The following is a 22,337-nucleotide window of genomic DNA, read 5'->3' as shown; positions in this document are numbered from 1 at the left end:
GTGGCAACTGCAACCGGTACATTACAAGGTTTACTTGGGCCAAAATTTTGAATGGACCAATAAAGCGAGGAGCAAATTTAGCAGATCTCCCGCATAATCTAGTATTGCGGGCCAAGAGCCACACTCTGTCGCCCGGGTAGAATACGGGAGCAAGACGACGAAGAGTGTCAGCCGACTCTCTATCTGTGGAGGCCGCCACGGGTAACGGGTGGACAAAGCCAGCCGGACTTTGACGGAAAGATTTATCTCTATCACAGAAGGCACACGCAAGAACATATTCCTTAACGTCCTGGCGCCACCGGGGCCACCAATAGGACCGTTGAAGGGACTTTGTGGTACGTTTGACCCCAAAATGAGCTCCGATCTTAGTGGCATGTGCCCAGGAGAGCACCTCATTTTGTAGATTGGGGGAACGAACGTCCTCCCCGAAGGAACCTGGTTCTTTTTGACATAATCTGACAAGACGTGGGTCTCAGGGAGAGACAGAGGATCTGTGCCGGGAGCCGCATTGGTAAAAGGGTCAGAGACTACCCTTCCGGTGACTGTAACCATACACTGAGACACACAATTCTCACTCCAGGAAGAAATTCTCCCCGTATTCCAGTCAATGTGTGGAGTGTGAAAACGTAACCATGGAAGACCCAATAACACCTCATCTAATCCCCCGGGAATAATAAGAAAGGAGATAACCTCCCGGTGACGCTGAGGAAATGACATGGTGAGGGGAATCGACTGGTGGGTGATTTGCGTGTCCAGGAGTGAACCGTTGACTACCCTAATGTTCATTGGTCTTGGCAGTAACTCTATAGGGATAGCATGTCTCTGGGCAAACGTAGATGACAAAAAATTGCCGTCGGCGCCAGAATCCACCTACGCCTTGGCAGTAACCGCGGTTGCTCCGAAGGACAAGGACACCTTATACAATAATTTGGAGGAAGAAGCCCCAGAATCTAACACACCTCCTCCAACAGTGGTTAGACACACTCGTTTACCCGACTGCTTGGAACCCTTATTAACGGGGGGCTCCAAGAGATGTGGAGGTCGGGAACGAGAAGAGCTAGACTCAGTTCGGGATATATCCATAGCCTCAGGCTCTGGGTCAGGAGTCTCTGGTTTGGAAATGGGTCTAGAGAAGGATGGTGCCAACCGATACTGAGGTCTGGTGACCTCCAGCTCTAACTTGTGTTCTGCATGATGCAAAATCTATTCGGTTAGCGAGAGATATTAACTTCTCCAGGGAGGTTGGAATCTCTCTAGTAGATAGAGCATTTTTAATATGCCCAGCCAGACCCTTCCAGAACACCGGGATTAAAGACCACTCAGACCAATCCAATTCAGCCGCTAAGGTTCGGAATTGGATAGCATAGTGGCTTGCGGTGGCCGAATCCTGGATCAGCGCAAGAAGCTTAAGAGCAATATCATGCGTGACGTGAGGACCAAGGAATACACTCTTTAGGGCTTTGAGAAAAAGACCCGCATTAGTCACTACCGGGTCATTGCACTCCCACAGAGGAGTAGCCCACTCCAGATCTCTGTGGGAGAGTAACGAGATGACATAACCCACTTTGGCTCTTTCGGAGGGGAACCGTGCCTCCATCATTTCCAAGTGAATGGAGCATAAATTAATAAAACCCCTGCAGGATTTACTGTCCCCAGAAAATTTTTCCGGGAGAGCAAAACGGGGTAATGGGGCAGTTGCAGCTGTCGCAGCATTTATTGCAGCCAAGTTAACCAGATTGGCTGCTTGAGAAGCCGCCTGGGTAGCTACTGCAGTGATGTCAGTGGCCGGAGCTTGTTCCAGAGACCTAAGTCTGGTCTCCAGTTGCTGTATGTAACGCTGCAGTTGCTGGTTGTCGCCAAGGTTCGGCAAGACCCTGGCGCTCTGATACTGTTAGGAGGGCGGTTGCAAACAGCTTTTTTATAATGGAACGCAACCGACCCCGGGTCCGTGATGCAGCCTGGTGAACTGCTGCCAAACACTTTCCGGGTGAAAAGGAAAGCAACCAACTTAAATGATAAACCCTTCCGTGTTACTGCACACTGGAACGGGTATAAGAATTCGCACTATCTCCGTTAGTTTTTCACCGCATATCTCTCGTGCTGCTATCTGTAGTCCTGTTACAGCACAGGGACTACACTGGCGGCGCTAGGATGCGAGTGTGACTATGCTGACGGGTACACGTGCCTCCAGACGGCGTGCTACCGGACTGAAGGGTACTACTCCACGTGGCTGACAGGCGATAACCGTGGATGGGACGTCTGCAGGCTGCTCGGGGTGTTAGGCGACCCCTTTGGCAGAGCCAGACTGCTAGACGAAGCTACCTGCCTATTTCCACTAGCTTGCCTATTTCCACTACACCTGCCTATGGAAACTACGTGGAACACAGTCGTCCACACAACAGCATCACTGCTCAATGATCAGAGCGCGCCGCCATGTTTGTGGGTGGGCCTTTTAAAAACTAAGCCCTGCCCACCATCGCACCATTGGTGACGCCACCCATGGACCAATCAGGCGGTGCCAGGTCACCGGGTCAGGTGGTTGCCAAACCACCAATCACGGTCCGCCAGGTCACGGGCATGCTCAGTGCGGCGAATCCTGGACTTAGACTCCAAGAGCCCTGTCTCCCTCCGCAACCTATGCTTAACATTGCTAGGCACAAATACACAAGAGACAATCTGTACATCTCGTGGACCAGCTAGGTGTTGGGGCTGATGATGATGCTGAGCAGCATTATCCCTGGTTGGACCAGAATGGGAGACCACAGAAGGTTCTGGACCCATTTCAAATCCAGCAACAGCCTGACGCCTAACACAAGTACCCTAACGGAGCTAACAAATACAAGAAAAAGTGAAAAAAACATGTTTTTAAAAACATGAACAAAATACAAAAGTTCATATCACCTGCCTTTTTCCCATTAAAAATTAAGCAATTAAAGAAAAGAAATACACTTATTTGGCATTGCTGTTTTCGTAAAATTCCAATCTATCAAAATATAAAATAAATTAATTTGATCAGTAAATGGTGTAGTGAGAAACAAAGTAGAAACGCCATAATTACGTTTTTTGTCCGCTGCATCATTGCAATAAGAGGCGATCAAAACATCAGATCTACCCCAAAATGGGATCAGTGAAAACATCAGCTCAAGGCGCAAAAAAATAAGCCCTCACCCAGCCCCATATCATAAAAATGGAAAACGTCATGCGTCTCAAAAAATGGCGACACAAGCAAAAAAAATTTTGTTTCTCATTTTTTTCAGTACTTAAATAAAAAATATATGTATATATACATATTTGGTTTCATACTGTCCGGGAGAATCATATTGCCAGGTCAGTTTTACAGTACAGTGAACATTGCAAATAAAAACTAAAACCTAGAGCAAGGCATTGATCATTTCTGTGTTTCAGGATTAAAGTGAAATATATCCAAATGAAAACATTTTTCTGATGTTTTCCTGTTGTGATTGTGTAAAATGTGAATTTTTCTCTGCCTAGAATTAATGTAAATGATCCTTTACTGTTTGCTATTGTGTTCTCCATTCTTGAGTGAGTTGTACAGATTATTCTGCAGTGAAGTGGAGCTGAGCAATTGATTACATAGACATTTCTTGCTCGAGATCTAAATATTGTTACTAGGCTCCATAGAATAATTTTAATTTTCTTCCAAGCAGCAGTTATGAAGCCTGTGCTGGAATGAATTGAGATTTCTTTCCCGGTCATCATTAACATTTTCTTTTTAAAATTCTTGCACAATTCCTTTCTATCTAACTACAGATGTGTCCACTCTTAAAAGGAATCTGTCCGCATTTTTTTGCAATGTAATCTGACAGCAGCATCATGTAAGGGCAGAGAACCTGATTCCAGCAATATACCACTTAGTTTACTGGGTGCATCAGTTATGATAGCCACAATTTTCCCTGCTGCAGATCTAGCAGAGCTCAATTGTTGCTGTGAATAACCGCGTCCACACCCCTGATTTCTGTGTTCATTGTATGCGACAGAGCTGCTAATCAATTCTGGTGGCGTGGCTGGACCAGGAGGCACGAGACACCTAGTCCCCTATTGATAATCTCCTGCTGGTAAAACACTGATTGTACTAAAACGGCAAAACACAGCCTAGTAAGTAACACATCACTGGAATCAGGGCCCCTGCCCCTACATTATGGTGCTCTCAGATTACATACTGTAGATTCCCTTTAATCCTTCTTCATTTGCCTCAGTGAAGGCCAAAATTGCACTTTTTTGGTTTATGGAGACCTGTGGATCCCATTATTGTAGATAGTGTATGAACACAGCCTAATACTTTGGAAAAGTATATTAGAAAAGTATACTATTTATTATTATTATTATTATTATTATTAAAAAAAAAAGAAAATAATGGTAATTTATGCACAATACGCAGTGATTTAAATTAGCGGTTGTGAATTAAATGGTTAACCACTGAAGGCATCAATGCAACTCCACTTCTTACCGTTTAGCCTGAATTATCACATATTCTTTAATTAGTCGCTGGCAGATGGGAGCTCCTTTATACTGCTTGAAACATGTATTTTTAATAGCTTTATATTGGACACATGACAGGTCCTCTTTGACCAATATCTATAGGCTTCATGGATCTAGATTAGGCTATCCCCTAGGGTTGTATAATACTGTGCACGTCAAGCTTTTCACATAGAGCAAGCCTTTGATCTTCTTAATGTGTTACAACATTAAAGTAAAATATTTTCTGATGTTTTACTGATCATTTAATGTAAATCGTCCTTTGCGGTTTGCTGTTGTGTTCTCCTCCATTCTTGAGTGCGCTATTACTGATTATCCTGCAGTGAAGTGGAGATGAGCAATTGGTTACATAGACATTTCTTGCCCACCATTCTCGAGATCTAAATATTGTTACTAAGCTCCATAGAATCATTTTAATTTTCCTCCGAGCAGCAATTATGAAGTCTGTGCTGGGATGAATCTCATTGTGGATATTAGCCATGCATAGCAGACATTTCATTATTAACATAACAAACCACTGGAGCTCTGATAGATTTCAGCTTCAGGTTTTTTTACATTTGGTTTTTGACTCCTATTACTTTGATTAATGTATTCACAGATGACGTGTTGTCCCCACCGCATAACACCAGCACTGACCTAACCGATGTGATGGAGCAAATAAACAGCACATTTCCAATCAGCAGCTGTAAGTGGTATATTTCATGTCTATCAGATGTGGCATTGTGCATAAAATCTTGATTTTACCATTACATTCCCATTGTAACTGCTGGTTTCATAAGAGCAAAATGTCAAAGAAACGATTGATTTTGTGATTTCAGAAAATCTGAAATCTAGTATTCGAATACCATTTTATGCACTGTGTGCAGAATTATTAAGCAAGTTGTATTTTAGAGGATTATTTTTATTATTGATCAACAACTATGTTCTCAATCAACCCAAAAGACTCATAAATATCCAAGCTTAATATTTTTGGAAGTTGGAGTGGTTTTTTTTTAGATTTGGCTATCTTAGGAGGATATATGTTTGTGCAGGTAACTATTACTGTGCAGAATTATTAGGCAACTTAATAAAAACCAAATATAATCCCATCTCACTTGTTTATTTTCACCAGGTAAACCAATATCAGTGCACAAAATTTAGAAATAAACATTTCTGACATTCAAAAACAAAAGCCCAAAAAATTAGTGATGAATATAGCCACCTTTCTTTATGATGACACTCAACAGCCTTCCATCCATAGATTCTGTCAGTTGCTTGATCTGTTTTCGATCAACATTGCGTGCAGCAGTCACCACAGCCTCCAAGACAATGTTCCGAGAGGTGTACTGTTTTCCCTCCCTGGAGATCTCACATTTTATGATGGACCACAAGTTCTCTATGAGGTTCAGATCAGGTGAACAAGGGGGCCATGTCATTATTTTTTCTTCTTTTAGACCTTTACTAGCCAGTCACGCTGTGGAGTAGTTGGATGCATGTGATGGAGCATTGTTCTGCATGAAAATCATGTTTTTCTTGAACGATACCGACTTCTTCCTGTACCACTGCTTGAAGAAGTTGTCTTCCAGAAACTGGCAGTAGGTTCGGGAGTTGAGCTTCACCCGATCCTCAACCCCACAAGTTCATCTTTGATGATACCAGCCCATACCAGAACCCCACCTCCACCTTGCTGGCGTCTGAGTCGGAGTGGAGCTCTCTGCCCTTTACTGATCCAGCCTCTCGCCTATCCATCTGGCCCATCAAGAGTCACTCTCATTTCATCAGTCCATAAAACCTTTGAAAAATCAGTCTTAAGATATTTCTTGTCCCATTCTTGATGTTTTATCTTATGTTTCTTGTTCAAAGGTGGTCGTTTTTCAGCCTTCCTTACCTTGGCCATGTCCATGAGTATCGCACACCTTGTGCTTTTTGATACTCCAGTAACTTTGCAGCTCTGAAATATAGCAAAACTGGTGGCGAATGGCATCTTGGCAGCTTCACGCTTGATTTTCCTCAATTCATGGGCAGTTATTTTGCGCCTTTTTTGGCCAACATGCTTCTTGCGACCCTGTTGGCTATTTGCCATGAAGCGCTTGATTGTTCGGTGATCACGCTTCAAAAGTTTGGAAATTTCAAGACTGCTGCATCCCTCTGCAAGACCTCTCACAATTTTGGACTTTTCAGAGCCCGTCAAATCTCTCTTCTGACCCATTTTGCCAAAGGAAAGGAAGTTGCCTAATAATTAAGCACACCTTATATAGGGTGTTGATGTCATTAGTCAATACCCCTCCTCATTACAGATTTACTTAATTGGTAGTTGGCTCTCAAGCCTATGCAGCTTGGAGTAGGACAACATGTATAAAAAGTATCATGTGATCAAAATACTCATTTGCCTAATAATTCTGCACACAGTGTACATTACCTTGTGGTTTAAATGAAATTTTGTTTAGGCCAAATTCACAAGGGTGCACATCCAATCCCAACCACAGATCTAATGACCTAGCCTATCAGGATCATCGATCCCTATGATCCTATTTGTTCGAGTCATTTGATAAATGAGACCAGGATTTTTCGCTGTAATTACTGGGCTATAGATGCTAAAGAAGGATTTACTCATACATGACAAGACACTTTCTAGCGCTTTTGAACTTGTAGTGGGTTAACAGTGGTAATTTTTTTTATTTTTTGGGCTGCTTAATTAATCTTTTCATTATTTTTTAGGGCTATTGTTGATACCATTTTTATAGAAAATATTGGTGGTAAATTGTACAAGAGGGTTTAAAATATGTTTACTTTTCTATTTTTTATTTAGATTTTATTTAATTTTATATTCATAATTTATAGTATAATAAAGTCTCAGTATAAGTTACCATGCTTACCTAGTAACATGCCCAAAACTTAGTAGTTATTTTTCGCTTGGATTGTGGATATGTCACAGCAACATCTAAACTGGTGCAAAGTTTGGGGTCTCACATTTTGTTTTGGTTGTTTGTTGACTAGTGTGTTTATTTAGATAGATATTTTTTATATAATATGTTATGTCTCTCAGATGGTTATCAGAGACGCCTGGTGACATTCACACTACATTTCCTGTGGAGTTTTCAACTGTGCCACTAAAAGTAGAGCATATACTGTGTATGGCAAAAGTGCGCACTCCAAAAAATCAATGATTGAAGTTTTATTAAATACATAATTACACATAAGACACACTGTTCACAAATGTTTAAAGGGAACCTGTCAGCTGATTCATGCTGCACAAACCCTAGGCGGCACGAATCAGAGCCTGGCTACACAATTGCAACCAGGTATATTTTGAAGAGCTAGTCAGGTACCATAGGGAAGAGACTAGTTCAACGCTGCCCCGGCCAACACCTTCTCACTTTGCTATTGGTGAATGACAGATCACTCCCTATTTACATACATGGGAGAGAACTGTCAATCACACGGACCGGAACATGGAGAAGCCAGCCAGTGGTGCTACTGGACTAGTCTTGTCTCCCCCTATATTCCCTGGCCAGCTCTTCAAACTATGTTTTCTCTAAAATGTGTAAGGCGGCGGTATTCACACCGTGCAGTAACTGAGGCAGTGACCCAAGCAAGTCCAACGTAAACTGCTTTATTCAGCAACTCACAGGTAAACAGGACAGTCCTCCGGTTCGCAGCTGGGTTAACATGAGTCTTTAAACAACGGTTGCCGTGGGCAAAGGCCGCGCCGGGCCGCTCAAAGCCTGACAGGTGCAGAGGCTTCCCAGGCGGTGGTTCAGCCACTCTCAATCCTGCAGAGCTTCCCTGCTATGCTCCTAGCAGGTTCCAACATAGAAGAACACTAATCCTTAGTGCAGGGGGTTTTAAAGGACCTGTGGCAAGAGCCACTGGAAAACCCGGGTTGTAGGGAGGAGGCTGCCTCCTGTGACCTCCTCCAAGAATTGAAGGTCCTGCCGGGTTTTTGCTAATCTGCTTTAGCCAGATAGCCTGACCAGGTCAATGCTCACCTTCATTCCTGCATTCCAGCCGCAGGTGAGTTTGTGACAGCAATGCACTCCAATGGATTTAATAGGTCTCTGTACACATTCTGGGGGAGATATAACGTCCGTCGTATACGATCCCGGTCACTGCCTCACAAATGCCAGAGCATTTCAGAAATAAATATACCTGGCTGCAATTGTGCAACGAGACTCTGATTCATGCTGTTCATGGTTTGGGCAGCATGAATCAGCTGACTGGTTTAAAATCACCAAAGATATGTTCTAGGCCAGTCACAAGTAAGTGAGTTGGCCACATTATGCTTTTTCCCATAATAGGGTATCTTACAAATAAAGATCAGGTTCCTAAAAATTGTCATACCATAAGCGGAATAACAGATGACATGAGTAGAATCTCTCAAATGATCCTATTCCAGCAATAAATCAATACATTATGGAGGGAGTATATTCAATAGTTCACCCAAACAGCAATACACGAGTGGAATAATAGGTTAGGATAAAGTGGAACAATATAGCTGATAACCGTAACCAGCCTGAGTGACGTAAAACATTGATCTTTCCAAAAGTTCTTTAGCAATCAGAGTAAATATCAAATAATGCAATATCCATGTATTAGCAATGTAAGTTGAATGGGAGGTTTCCACCAAGACCACGTTACTCGGCATGCAGACCATATGTGTGCATGCGCTAGAGGTTTTCAACTACAGCATTTGTTAGAGTTACAAGTAAAAAAAAGCCCTGAAGATACTACTGCACTGCCATGAAGATGCATCCAATGATCACTTAACCAGATATTTGACCGCCAGGTCCTGCATAGGCCATTATGTTCTAAAAATGGTGCAGAAGTGGTTATAGACTTATATTTATGATAAAGCTGGTGTAATGTCCCGGAAAGTGCACTGTATGTTCTTGCTACATGCTCTTAACTGGTTAATATAAAGCAAACCAAGTATGTGAAGGAGAATCAGCAAAAAACCTTCTCTACTGAAATGTGCTTAGCCAGTCCAGAGACATTGAAAGTCATCTCCTGCTCTTAAGTCTGCTTCCCAACTTTTTCCAACAAACTAACAAACCATAAAGGACTAAAACACAGTCTTAAGTGAAGTTTGAAAAGCTGTAAAAAAAAACAAAACCTGACAGCCGTGACATTGAAAAATGAAGCTCGATAATATCATATCTCCAGAGTAGAGATGACAAGGCAGGTTTGTGCTCTGAAATTTCTCAATAATAAGCGAGCGAAGAATAATATACTGTGCACCAGTGTGTTTATTAAAAAATGCAAAATAAATATGAATACCTCCCATATTACATTTCATTAGATGCGGCTGGAGGATCCACAGAGAGAATGAAGAGCTAACTTTTCAGATGATGCCTTGTCGTAGATTACTTTGTATTGGAGATTATTGTGTCTGTCTCGAGACAACTGTCCCTATCTATTGTCTCTCCTGACAGGACGTATGACTTTTTTTCTCCTAGATTTCTGCACAGGTCGCTGGAGTAAAGAGAATGAGATGGAGATACGCTGCGCAGTGAATAGTATTTATTCAATAGGAGCCTTTAAACTCACATAGTGACAAAAATACCAAATTTTCTTCTCCGTTATTCAGTGCGGTGCAGGCTGGCAGGCTTTCTCTTGAGAGACTTTAGAGGGCAACACAACGTGCCTACCTGTTTCAGTGAATATAAATCTGCTTATATTATTTAATGGATGAGTGGCTCAGTGGATAAAGTACTTTACTTTTCACAACAGGCTTTTAACATTTGAATTTAACTTTTAGATTCTCTTGCCGCTATGTAAAACTATTGACTTTATAGACACTGTCACACAAATTGATTCTTTTGTCTTTGGGTCACACATGACTTGTGTTCGCATTTTTGACACAATATTACTGCCAGGTACAGATATTTACTGCCGGGGACAATCTTTTGCATTATATTAGAAGATGTTTTTTAAAAAATAGACTCCATAGATGAAACCCGACTGCCATTAAAACAGTGGGTGTCAAGAGCAATGTTTCCTCCAAGCCTTTGTAGGTCTGGAAGTTTAGAATTTAGGTGCCAAATTGGAGCAATCCAAAACAAAGGCAAATAAAAAGTGCTGTATGCCGTCAAATAGTGCTCCCTAATTAGCTAGGGTAATAACGAGGTATATCTGGTCGAGAGAAGGGGTTAATATCTGGAAAGGCATGGTAGTCCCAGGTAGTCTAGGGCAGTGAACAGGTTACTATTGTTATTCCTAGTGGTCTAGGGCAGAAAGAATTAATGTTGCATTCCAGATGTCTAGTGGGTTATTGACCGTCCAAGTTCCTGGTAGCAGGAAGGCTGAGACTGTGTGAGAGGGAATCTGTCAGTCTAGTCAGACTATTTATCCAATCCTATTCTTGACAAAGACTAATTCCTATGGTTCCCCCTTTCTCACAGTTCCTCATGCCATTCTCTGTTACACAGGTTGATCCCCCTCTGGTACACATAGTGCTATCCATGGTATCCCTCTCTTACGGACAGCTCCCCATGCCCCCACTCTCCAACACACTGCTTCTTATGGTCCCCCTATCACAGGGTGCCCATCACAGCCTGCTTACTATGTTTCCCCCTACATCACTGAATGCTCTCAATGACCCTTCTATGGTTCACCATTTTTATCTCCAATTGCTCCCTTCCACTCAGTCTTCTCTCTTCTCCGCACAGGTCATTCCCCCTTCGCACACGTTTCAGCTACCTGTTCTATCCATACACTGCTCAATCAGATGTGTACAAGAAGACATAGAGCAAAGTGCAGCTACTGAATGGCTGAACCATGCAGCTACTGAATGGCTGCACAGTACTCTCTATGCTCAGGAAGAGTTTTAGCAGCAATCTGCCTGATCTGTAAAGTGAGAGCAAAGGCAGTATGTGTTGAAGTATACTTTATTTTATCAGAAGTAAGTTTGAAGCTATGCTGCCACACAGTTTAATAGGAACAATACCGGAGACTTGTGTGTAATCCATAGAACTTTGTCTAGTAGAATAAAGCAGAAGGGTCTATTGCATATTACCTAGATGTAAAATAGAGTGAAAATAAAGCTCTGATAAGATGCTCATGTCAGTGGTGTAATTAGAGTCCCCCAAGTCTTAAAGCAAATTTTGGGCTGAGCCCACCTGCCTGCCTCCTGCACCCCATGCCCTCTACCAGCACAGCGCTCATCCTATAAACATCAGCTGACTCTAGCATCGGCTAGTGCTACACACAGCTCAGGAACAAAGCGCAGTGGCTGCTCTCAAGCACCCGACGCCACTTGTAACAAAAGACACTTCTTTGCTGCTGTGCACTTCTGTGCTACCCCCTACCACTCTGGTCCTGGTCGCGATTGCACCCTATGTGACTATAATCGTTATGCTCTTAGCTTTTATACCTTTTACACGCTGTAGCATTTTGACCATAGCACTGTGAAAATCATCTGTGAATGTTTGCTGCTTCTTTGATGAAATAAAGGATGGTGTGAATAATTTTATACAGCAAAAAACTTTTTACGTAATCATTGACAATACCTTTACATATGTTGCAAAGTTTAATGTATCATTTAGCTGTTTCTTATGTGCATCATAAAAATGTGATTTAGAGGGAATCTTTCTGCAAGTTTTCACCCCCCAAATTAGTTATATGAACATGTAGCTCTTTGAAAGATAATTCCAGCAATATCTTTACAGCTCTATTCCCCACCCAGCGTCGCCTCCTCCTGCTTTACTGATTGCTCTTCTGCCTGAAGTCACAAAGCATAGAGACTGTCAGTCTGTGAAAGAGCTACATGCGCATATAAATAAGCCAAGGACATGAGCTGGAGCACATATTAGTATAAGTGAAATGTGTTGGTGCACTCCGGCCACCAACAAACACAACTTAGGGTAAAATCAAAATGAGCAAATACCTTGAAGTAAGTAAATGAGTAAATAGTAATAGTACATGTAAATAACATGGGGTACTTGGTTAATACTATTTTGATCAAAAAAGTGTAAAAGTCATCCCACTGCAACAAGGTATACCCAATCGGGACGGTCTTGTCTCTAGTGATTTACCTCTCTAAGTGCCAGCAGACCTCAATAAATGGGGCAGAGCAGGACCCAGGCCCGACTGCTCAAACGCCTGTCCATGGAAAGCTATATAAACTTATGCACAACCCAGTAAGGGAGAACTACACTCCTATAAGTTCAAAAAAAATTAAGAAAAACCAAAGATACGAGCTGGAGCATATACAGTGAGTAAAATAAGTATTTGATACACTGCCAATTTTGCAAGTTTTCCCACCTACAAAGAATGGAGAGGTCTGTAATTTTTATTGTAGGTACACTTCAACTGTGAGAGACAGAATCTAAAAATAAAAACCAGAACTTCACATTGTATGATTTTTAAATAATTAAATTGCATTTTATTGCATGAAATATGTACCATATTTTTCAGATTATAAGACGCACTTTTTTCCCCCAAAATTTGGGAGGAAAAAGGGGGTGCGTCTTATAATGCAAAGGTACGGTATTTTTTCCTGAGGGGAGGCGGATTCAGGATGACTTGGGCAGTGACGGCGGCGGGAGTGCGGCGATGCTGCGGGCCCTGTCCTCTCAAAAGAATTTAGCGGTGAGCGGAGGTTCCCTCTCCCATACATAGCCCTGCAGTGGGCTTCGGGAAAATGGCCACCGGAGCATGCGCAGATTGAGATCTCGAGAGACGAGATCTCGGGAGACAAGATCTCGTCTCTCGAGATCTCGATCTGCGCATTCTCCGGTGGCCATTTTCCCTAAGCCCACCGCAATGCTATTTATGGGAGAGGGAACCTACACTCACCGCCGACTTCTGAGGATGAGGCCCACAGCATTGCCCCACTCCCTCCACCACCACCGGCCAAGTCATCCTGAATCAGCGAACCTTCTGAGAGGACGGGGCTCACAGTGTGGCACCCCAGGGGTCTGGTTTCCACAGTAACAGCTATGTTATGTCTGAGAGCAGGTGGGAGGTCTCTTGGTCAGGGATCCTATGCATGCCACACCTCCTGCCCAGTCCTGGGAGGGGAAGGACTTCCCCTATATAAACCTAGGGCTGAGGCAGGGTTAGTGAGTAGAGAAGAAGTAGAGACAGAGAAGAGCAGCAGATATAGGAGAAGAACATCAGGAGCTCTGTGGGAGCAGTGCTATAAGGAGTCAGGGGCTGGCAGCTGCAGAGCTCGCCCTGACTGAGAAGCTATCACCGGACCCGGAGTCCGAGGCTGTGGGGACTAATCTTTACCCAGCAGCAGAAACCGCCCGGCAGGGGATTTCAGGTCCTCTGGCCAAGAAACCCGAAGGCACGGTCACACGCGTGGGACCAGCACCGCCGTCGTGGAGCGGACGCCACTAGAAGGCCCCGAGTCACCGGCCATACGGGTGAGCACCACACGGTACACTCAGGGACGTGGGCTACTTATACCCGCCTCTAGCAAGGTAGCCAGAAGAGTACAGTCAGTTTGGGAGGCCTACAACTCCGCCTGGCCAGGGGAGATCCCATCTGCTCAAGGACTGACCAGGCCCCGATCGCTAGCCAGTACTCCGGGAGGGTCTATCTTTATCACCAGTAAAGACCCTGAACTACACCGCATCGTCTCTGAGTGATTCCTGCTACCCCCATCATCCACGTCGGCTGCCCTGAGGCCATACCCCTCCCGTTGGGGGTGATACTACCACGCTGCACAATCCTACCACCGGCCTCAGCGGTCTGCCCTGCAGCGGCAGCTCCTTCGCTGCATTCAACGGGTGGCGTAGTCGTCCAACATCTACCGCTAATACAACGCCACTTAGTCTGACTCCCTGGGCACGGACCGGGTCACCGCCACGAGACTACAACCCTCAACAGATCCGGCTCCGGGTAAGCTCCTGCATGCGCAACGCTGTGCGACACAGGCCCAGGGGTGCGTCAACTTTTGGCGTAGTCGGCAGGATTTCGTGCCCGCAACCACCGGGTACTGCGTGCCTGAAAAAGACTGTTCAAACTTACCAGTGGTGAAGATTCCCGCCATCCGGCGCCATCTTCTGCCTTCTTCCCGCCATCCGTGGAGTTTTCCCGCCGTTGGACGCCATCTTGAAGACGCCGCGCGGGAAGAAGAGGGGCGTGGACTCCGAAAGCGCGCGAGAACGGAAGCCCCGCCTCACGTCCGGACGTTGCGTAAGGTCCTGGAAGGAGCCCAGCAGACGCCGACGTCACAGGAGCGCGACGGAAGGTCCTCAACCCTGACGATCAACTGCGGAGCCGCGGCCTACGGAAGAGGATCATCGCAAGGTAGGCCACGGTCCACTAGGGGGGAGGAAGATGTCGGATACGGAGGAGAGCTTCACTGCCTCAACCCCCGCCAGCGCCACCGCTGCTGCAGTCATGCCTTTCACCATGCCCTATATCCCGGGAGCGGCCTGGCTACCCCAGTACTCAGGGGAGTCACATACCCTGCATGACTTTAGAGAAAAGCTGGATAGCCTCTTCCAGGTGTACCCCCTCACAGAAGAGCAAAAAGTGAGCATCCTGGTGGCCCAATTAACCGGGGCAGCCCAAAGGGAGGTAAAGTCCTGGCCACCTGGGGGGAGGACTGTTGCAGGGATACTAACCCGGCTGAGGGACACCTTTGATACCCGCACCTCAGCCGAGATCAAGCTTAGATTCTACGGGTGCAAGCAGCGAGCATACGAGAGTATAAGGGACTATGCCCTGAACCTACAAGAGGCCCTGAGAGCCATTAAGCAGACCGACCCTGACGGCGTGGGAGACGAGGACAGGCTGTTGACTGAACAATTTATAGAGGGTTTATATTGCAATGCCCACCGAACCCAGTTGCGGGCAATGGCCTTACAGGACCCTCATCTGGGATTTGCACAGTTCAAGGACAGAGCCATCCGGGTGCTCCGAGAACCGGCACCAGGTGGCGTTGTGACCCACAGACGCCCCACTACCACTTACCACCAGGAGGCGGCGCCCTTGTCGGCAGGGCCTGTGGGAGCTGATGCGCAGGCTTTGAACAATGACCCGGCTCCAGACCTGCACCATCAGGTCCAAGAGCTAGCTAAAAGCGTTGCCGCGCTAACCCGTACTGTGCAGTCTTTACGGGTTTCCACTCCAGGGAAGATCCAGCTGGCATCCGGACCGGAGGACATCCCGTGGCGTCGACCAAGGAGGACCCCACCGGCCAGAGGAAGACCCAGCGACCGATACAACGAGGACGGACAACCCATCTGCCGCCGCTGCAATCAACCCGGACATATGGCCTGGTACTGTCCTTTAAACTGGCACAACCTGGGGTAGAGGGCCAAACCCCAGGAAAAAGATCATCAGGCCCATCGAACTGGCGCGACAAATATGTGGGAGGACGTCCAGTCTTGCCTGTGGTACTGGATGGCATCCCTATGAGTGCCCTACTGGACACCGGGTCACAGGTTACCACTATCCCGTACGTGCTCTTCAAGCAGTACTGGAATGACTCGGATATCACCCGCTACCCTGACGACGATTTGAGTATCATCGCCAGCAATGGTCAGCCCGTGCCACAGATTGGATTTAAAGAGGTGACCATTAAAATCGGTAGAGTTGAACTGGCGGCACAGGGACTGATCATTGTAGACATTGACAAGCATGAGAGTCACCCAAAGATAACTCTAGGAACTAATGTAATTGAAAATTGTCTTGCAGAGGTGATTTTCCTTTTACAGCAGGTTGCCAAGAACGCCAGCTCCGGCCAGCAGCGAGTGCTCCAGAAAGAGATCCGGGCACTGATGCGACGGCAACAGATAGAACTCTCCGGTGGTGAGATTGGTAGCGTAAGAATGTGTGACCCTTTCCCTATTGCCATGCCCCCCAAAAGTGAAATGATGATTTGGTGCCGGGCAGCTATTGGTCTGAGAGGTAGAGATTACCAGGCAATGGTAGAACCAGTTTACTCAGACAGTAGGCCCACCATTTTGACAGCACGGGGGGTGGTCAATGTACGCCATGGGAGGGTGCCCGTTCGCATAATAAATATCGGGAAGAGGGAAGTGTACCTGCCCCGGTATGCCACTCTAGCCAAATTGTATACCATCAATCAAAATTCCATACAGTCCGTAGAACCCTTGCCTCCATCTTCCCCGGAGGAAGGTAACGGCTCTAAGGAAACAATGGAGGACTGGTGTCAGCAACTACATTTGGGTACTGACTCCACTCCCTCACACCAGAGACAGGGAGTCTATCGGGTGGTTCAAGAGTACGAGAGAGTGTTTAGTAAACACCCGTTAGACTTCGGGCGAGTCAAGGGGGTAGAACACCGCATCCCCACGGGAGACCATCTTCCCATAAAAGAGAGGTATCGACCCGTACCCCCTGCACACTACCAACACGCCAAGGGGATGCTTAGGGACATGAAGGAGGCTGGGGTGATCAGGGATAGCTGTAGCCCCTGGGCAGCTCCACTAGTCTTAGTCAAAAAGAAAGACAACACTATGAGAATGTGTGTAGATTACCGGAAAATCAACCGTATCACACACAAGGATGCGTACCCCTTACCAAGGATAGAGGAGTCTTTGGCTGCTTTAAGATGTGCTAACTTCTTCTCTACCTTGGATCTCACTAGTGGGTACTGGCAGGTTCCTGTAGCAGAGGCGGACCGGGAGAAGACCGCATTCACCACCCCGATGGGACTTAGCGAGTTTACCTGCATGCCGTTCGGACTCTGTAACGCACCAGGAACCTTTCAACGATTAATGGAGTGCTGTCTGGGCCACAAAAACTTCGAGACGGTCCTGTTGTACCTGGACGATGTCATCGTATATTCCAAGACTTATGAGGACCACCTGAAACACTTGGCGGAAGTGTTCGAAGCTCTGGCAAACTACGGCCTAAAGGTAAAACCCTCCAAGTGTCACCTCCTAAAACCAAAGGTGCAGTACCTGGGACACGTGGTGAGCGCTGACGGAGTGGCTCCCGACCCTGATAAGATCACCGCAATTAAGGAATGGCCAAGTCCCTCCAGTGTAAAGGAAGTGCGGCAGTTCCTCGGGTTGGTAGGCTATTACCGCAGATTCATCCCCGGTTTCACCAAAAAGGCAGCTCCTATGCAGGACCTCCTGATAGGCCAGTCCCGGAAGGCCAAGAACCAGAAGCCGCCCTTCAAATGGGAGAAGTTAGAAGAAGAGTCCTTCCGCCAGCTGAAGATGGCCCTCACGGGGGATGAAATCCTGGCGTACCCTGATTACAGCCAGCCCTTTATCCTCTACACCGACGCAAGTAACATCGGGCTAGGAGCCGTACTGTCCCAGATCCAGCAGGGGAAAGAACGAGTAATCGCTTACGCCAGTCGAAAACTGCGACCCACCGAAAGAAACCCTGAGAATTACAGCTCCTTTAAGCTAGAGTTCCTGGCAGTGGTGTGGGCAGTCACCGAACGCTTTAAGCACTACCTCGCTTCTTCCCGGTTCACCGTGTACACGGATAACAACCCGTTGACACACCTGGACACGGCAAGACTCGGTGCCCTAGAGCAGAGATGGATGGCCCGTCTGTCCAACTACGAGTTCACAATCAAATACCGGGCAGGACGCTCCAATACCAACGCGGACGCCCTGTCCAGGATGCCAAACCTACCGGACGTAGGAGAAGATCCAGAGGGACTGGAAGAAGTCGAACTCCCCGCGTTCCACCGTCATGGGACTATCCAGTATTCCCATCGGGTAAGGAGTAAGCAAGCCGCTACGTTTAACCCCTTGCCTCACTACAACTGGGAGGAAACGCAAGACAGTGACCCTGCCGTCCGACTGGTGAAGGAGATGCTGACTCGGCCAGAGGCTCGCCTTGACCCAGACGCTCCGGAGGAAGCCAAACAACTGTGGGCTGAGAAGAGTCGACTGTTCCTTTACAAGGGGAAGTTGTGCCGCAGAATGGTTAACTCCCGGACGCATGAACTAATCTGGCAAGTAGTGGTGCCACGAAGAGACGCAGCCATGGTGATGGAGGCATACCACGACGGGGCTGGACACTTCGGATGGAAGAAGCTGGAGTTCCTGCTGCGCGGGCGGTTCCACTGGGTAGGCATGAGGGGAACCATCGAGAGGTGGTGCAGAGACTGTGGCCCGTGCAACCTAAGAAGGAAGGACCGTGCCAGCCAGAAGACCCCCCTTCAGTCCATCGTCACCAAGCAGCCGTTGGAACTGGTAGCCTTGGATCATGTAAAACTGACCCCAAGCAGAAGTGGCTACGTCTACGCGTTAACCATTGTGGATCATTACTCCCGGTTCTTGGTTGTCGTCCCCGTTAAGGACTTAACGGCTCAAACGGCAGCTAGAGCCTTCCAGCAGCATTTCTGCCGTCCACACGGGTACCCGGACCAAGTGCTGACGGATCAGGGACCTGCCTTTGAAGCGGAGGTCTTCCAGGAATTCTGCAATCTGTATGGCTGCCGGAAGATAAGGACGACACCCTATCATCCGCAAACTAATGGACTTTGTGAGAAAATGAACCAGGTGGTAATGGATCTTCTGAAAACGTTGCCCCTGGAAGAACGCAGTCTGTGGCCTGAGAAGCTGCCCGACCTGGTGGACCTATACAACTACATCCCTGTAGGTTCCACCAACTGTACCCCGGCTTACCTAATGAGGGCAAGGCCTGGTAAGCTACCTGTTGACCTGGAGATGGGAGTCCTGACACCCGAGGACACTTCACCGGAAGCAGACTGGGACACAGAGAGGCAGCAGCAGTACCGGAAAGTACAGGAGAGCGTGGAGCGAAGTCTCTGTCTCGCTAGGGAAAGACAAGAGAAAACTTACAACCAGTATGCTCCCGCTGTTCCCCTGGTACCCGGAGAGCAGGTCTTGAAGAGGAAGAGACGGCTCCACAAGTTGGACGACCAGTGGGAGAAGGACCCGTACACCGTACTGCCCTCAAGCCACGACAACCCGAAGGTTTGTACCATCAGTAAAGACGGAGGGGAAACCACAGCCATTGTATCCCGGGATCACCTGAAGAAGTGTCCCGAACAGCTACGGAACCCAGAAGGAGAGCAAGAAGACCCTCGACCCGTAGAAAGGGAAGATATGGTTAGTACTGTGCTCGGAGACTTCCCTCGGTCCTGGACTCAAGTCAATGGTGCAGTTGTGGTACCCGTCCTCACGTTCCTCCAACCAGCATCCCAAGTGCCTACGGAGCAACAGGTAGAGCTGGAAGAGCAGCCGGTCCAGGAGGCAGCAGACTCCACACAAGCAGAACAGGAGGATCAACCCTCTGCTCATAGTGAGCCTGCCGTACCCCTAGTGAGCCAAAGAGCCCGTAAACAGCTGCCCAGTTTACCCTTGACAGCTCCTACACCCTGTAGTTCAGGGCCAGACAGTCAGCTCCGTAGGTCCACTAGGGCCACTAGAGGCCAGTTACCCGCACGTTGGAGGATTTGAAGTGTTTAAATTGTTTTATTGAGGTCACCTGTCTGTTACTTGTAAATAATTATGTGTTTCTAGTTATTTTTAGGAGTCCTTGGTGGGTTTACCGGGAATCCTTGTACAATTGGTTGGAGCGTAACCTAGGAATGGTCTAAAGACTGTTAAGGACTCGGGGCAGGACAGACCCCTACCTGGTTACGTCTCCCTGTTTTGGTGAAATGGACACCTTGCTTTTCTTCAAAACTGCACCCGGTTGCGGACACGCCGTAACCATCTTTATGTGTTTTTCTTATTGTATTATTATTGTTTATACCTTGTTATGTTTTTCTAAAAATATGTTTAGTCCCGGAGTACTAAATTTCACTAGGGGGGAATGTGGCACCCCAGGGGTCTGGTTTCCACAGTAACAGCTATGTTATGTCTGAGAGCAGGTGGGAGGTCTCTTGGTCAGGGATCCTATGCATGCCACACCTCCTGCCCAGTCCTGGGAGGGGAAGGACTTCCCCTATATAAACCTAGGGCTGAGGCAGGGTTAGTGAGTAGAGAAGAAGTAGAGACAGAGAAGAGCAGCAGATATAGGAGAAGAACATCAGGAGCTCTGTGGGAGCAGTGCTATAAGGAGTCAGGGGCTGGCAGCTGCAGAGCTCGCCCTGACTGAGAAGCTATCACCGGACCCGGAGTCCGAGGCTGTGGGGACTAATCTTTACCCAGCAGCAGAAACCGCCCGGCAGGGGATTTCAGGTCCTCTGGCCAAGAAACCCGAAGGCACGGTTACACGCGTGGGACCAGCACCGCCGTCGTGGAGCGGACGCCACTAGAAGGCCCCGAGTCACCGGCCATACGGGTGAGCACCACACGGTACACTCAGGGACGTGGGCTACTTATACCCGCCTCTAGCAAGGTAGCCAGAAGAGTACAGTCAGTTTGGGAGGCCTACAACTCCGCCTGGCCAGGGGAGATCCCATCTGCTCAAGGACTGACCAGGCCCCGATCGCTAGCCAGTACTCCGGGAGGGTCTATCTTTATCACCAGTAAAGACCCTGAACTACACCGCATCGTCTCTGAGTGATTCCTGCTACCCCCATCATCCACGTCGGCTGCCCTGAGGCCATACCCCTCCCGTTGGGGGTGATACTACCACGCTGCACAATCCTACCACCGGCCTCAGCGGTCTGCCCTGCAGCGGCAGCTCCTTCGCTGCATTCAACGGGTGGCGTAGTCGTCCAACATCTACCGCTAATACAACGCCACTTAGTCTGACTCCCTGGGCACGGACCGGGTCACCGCCACGAGACTACAACCCTCAACAGATCCGGCTCCAGGTAAGCTCCTGCATGCGCAACGCTGTGCGACACAGGCCCAGGGGTGCGTCAACAGCATCGCACGACTCCTGCCGCAGCCGCTGCCAGCCTCCTGTATCTGTGACCCACTGCTCCACCACCGCTGCCTCCCTCAGTTAAAGCGGCTTATAAGGTGCACGATTTTATTTTAAAAAAACATTTTTTCCTATTTTGCACCCCAAAATTTTGGGTGCGTCTTATAATCCGCAAAATACGGTATTTGATCACCTACCAACCAGCAAGAATTCTAGCTCTCACAGACCTGTTAGTTTTTCTTTAAGAAGACCTCCTACTCTGCACTCATTACCTATATTAATTGCACCTGTTTGAACTCGTTATCTTTATAAGAGACACCTGTCCACTCACTGGACATGGGGAATGGGAGAAGGTCATGTGGCCAGATGAGACCAAAATATAACTTTTTAGTATCAACTCCACTCGCCATGTTTGGAGGAAGAAAAAGGATGAGTACAACCCCAAGGACACTGCCCCAACCATGAAGCTTGTTTGGGGAAACCTCATAATTTGGGGGTGTTTTTCTGCAAAGGGGACAGGATGACTGCATCATATTGAAGGGAGGATGGATGGGGTCATGTATGGCGAGATTTTGGCGCCAACAACCTCCTTCCCCCAGTAAGAGCATTGAAGATGGGTCGTGGCTGGGTCTTCCAGCATGACAATGACCCAAAACATACAGCCAGGGCAACTAAGGAGTGGCTCCATAAGAAGCATTTCAAGGTCCTGGAGTGGCCTAGCCAGTCTCCAGACCTGAACCCAATAGAAAATCTTTGGAGGGAGCTGAAACTCAATGTTGCCCAGCGACAGCCCCGAAACCTGAAAGATCTGGAGAAGATCTGTATGGAGGAGGGGGCCAAAATCCCTGCTGCAGTGTGTGCAAACTTGGTCAAGAACTAGAGAAAACGTCTGACATCTGTAATTGCAAACAAAGGTTTCTGTACCAAACATTAAGTTCTGTTTTTCTAATGTATCACATACTTATTTTATGCAATAAAATGCAAATTAATTATGTAAAAATCATGCAATGTGATTTTCTGGATTTTTTTTTAAGAATCTGTCTCTCACAGTTGAAGTGTACCTACGATAGAAATTAGAGACTTTGTAGGTGGGAAAACTTGCAAAATCGGCAGTGTATCAA

General features: G+C 47.1%; 1 protein-coding gene across 6 annotated transcripts in view; it reads left to right on the top strand.

Annotated features, from left to right (window-relative positions):
* UTRN (utrophin) overlaps positions 1 to 22,337 on the top strand; it is a 768,906-nt gene that overhangs the window by 733,893 nt on the left and 12,676 nt on the right. For all 6 annotated transcript variants that reach the window (XM_073672652.1, XM_073672651.1, XM_073672650.1 and 3 more), the window contains one exon: positions 5,096 to 5,182. In XM_073672652.1, the coding sequence (XP_073528753.1) occupies positions 5,096 to 5,182 (87 nt within the window). The remainder of the gene's footprint in view (positions 1 to 5,095; positions 5,183 to 22,337) is intronic.

This window comes from Phyllobates terribilis, unplaced genomic scaffold (genome assembly GCF_046119375.1).
Source record: "Phyllobates terribilis strain yellow unplaced genomic scaffold, ASM4611937v1 Scaffold_3__8_contigs__length_932513732, whole genome shotgun sequence".
In the NCBI taxonomy this organism is placed as follows: domain Eukaryota; kingdom Metazoa; phylum Chordata; class Amphibia; order Anura; family Dendrobatidae; genus Phyllobates; species Phyllobates terribilis.
The sequence above is the reverse complement of the archived record's forward strand: the minus strand, read 5'-3'. Positions and strand labels throughout refer to the sequence as shown.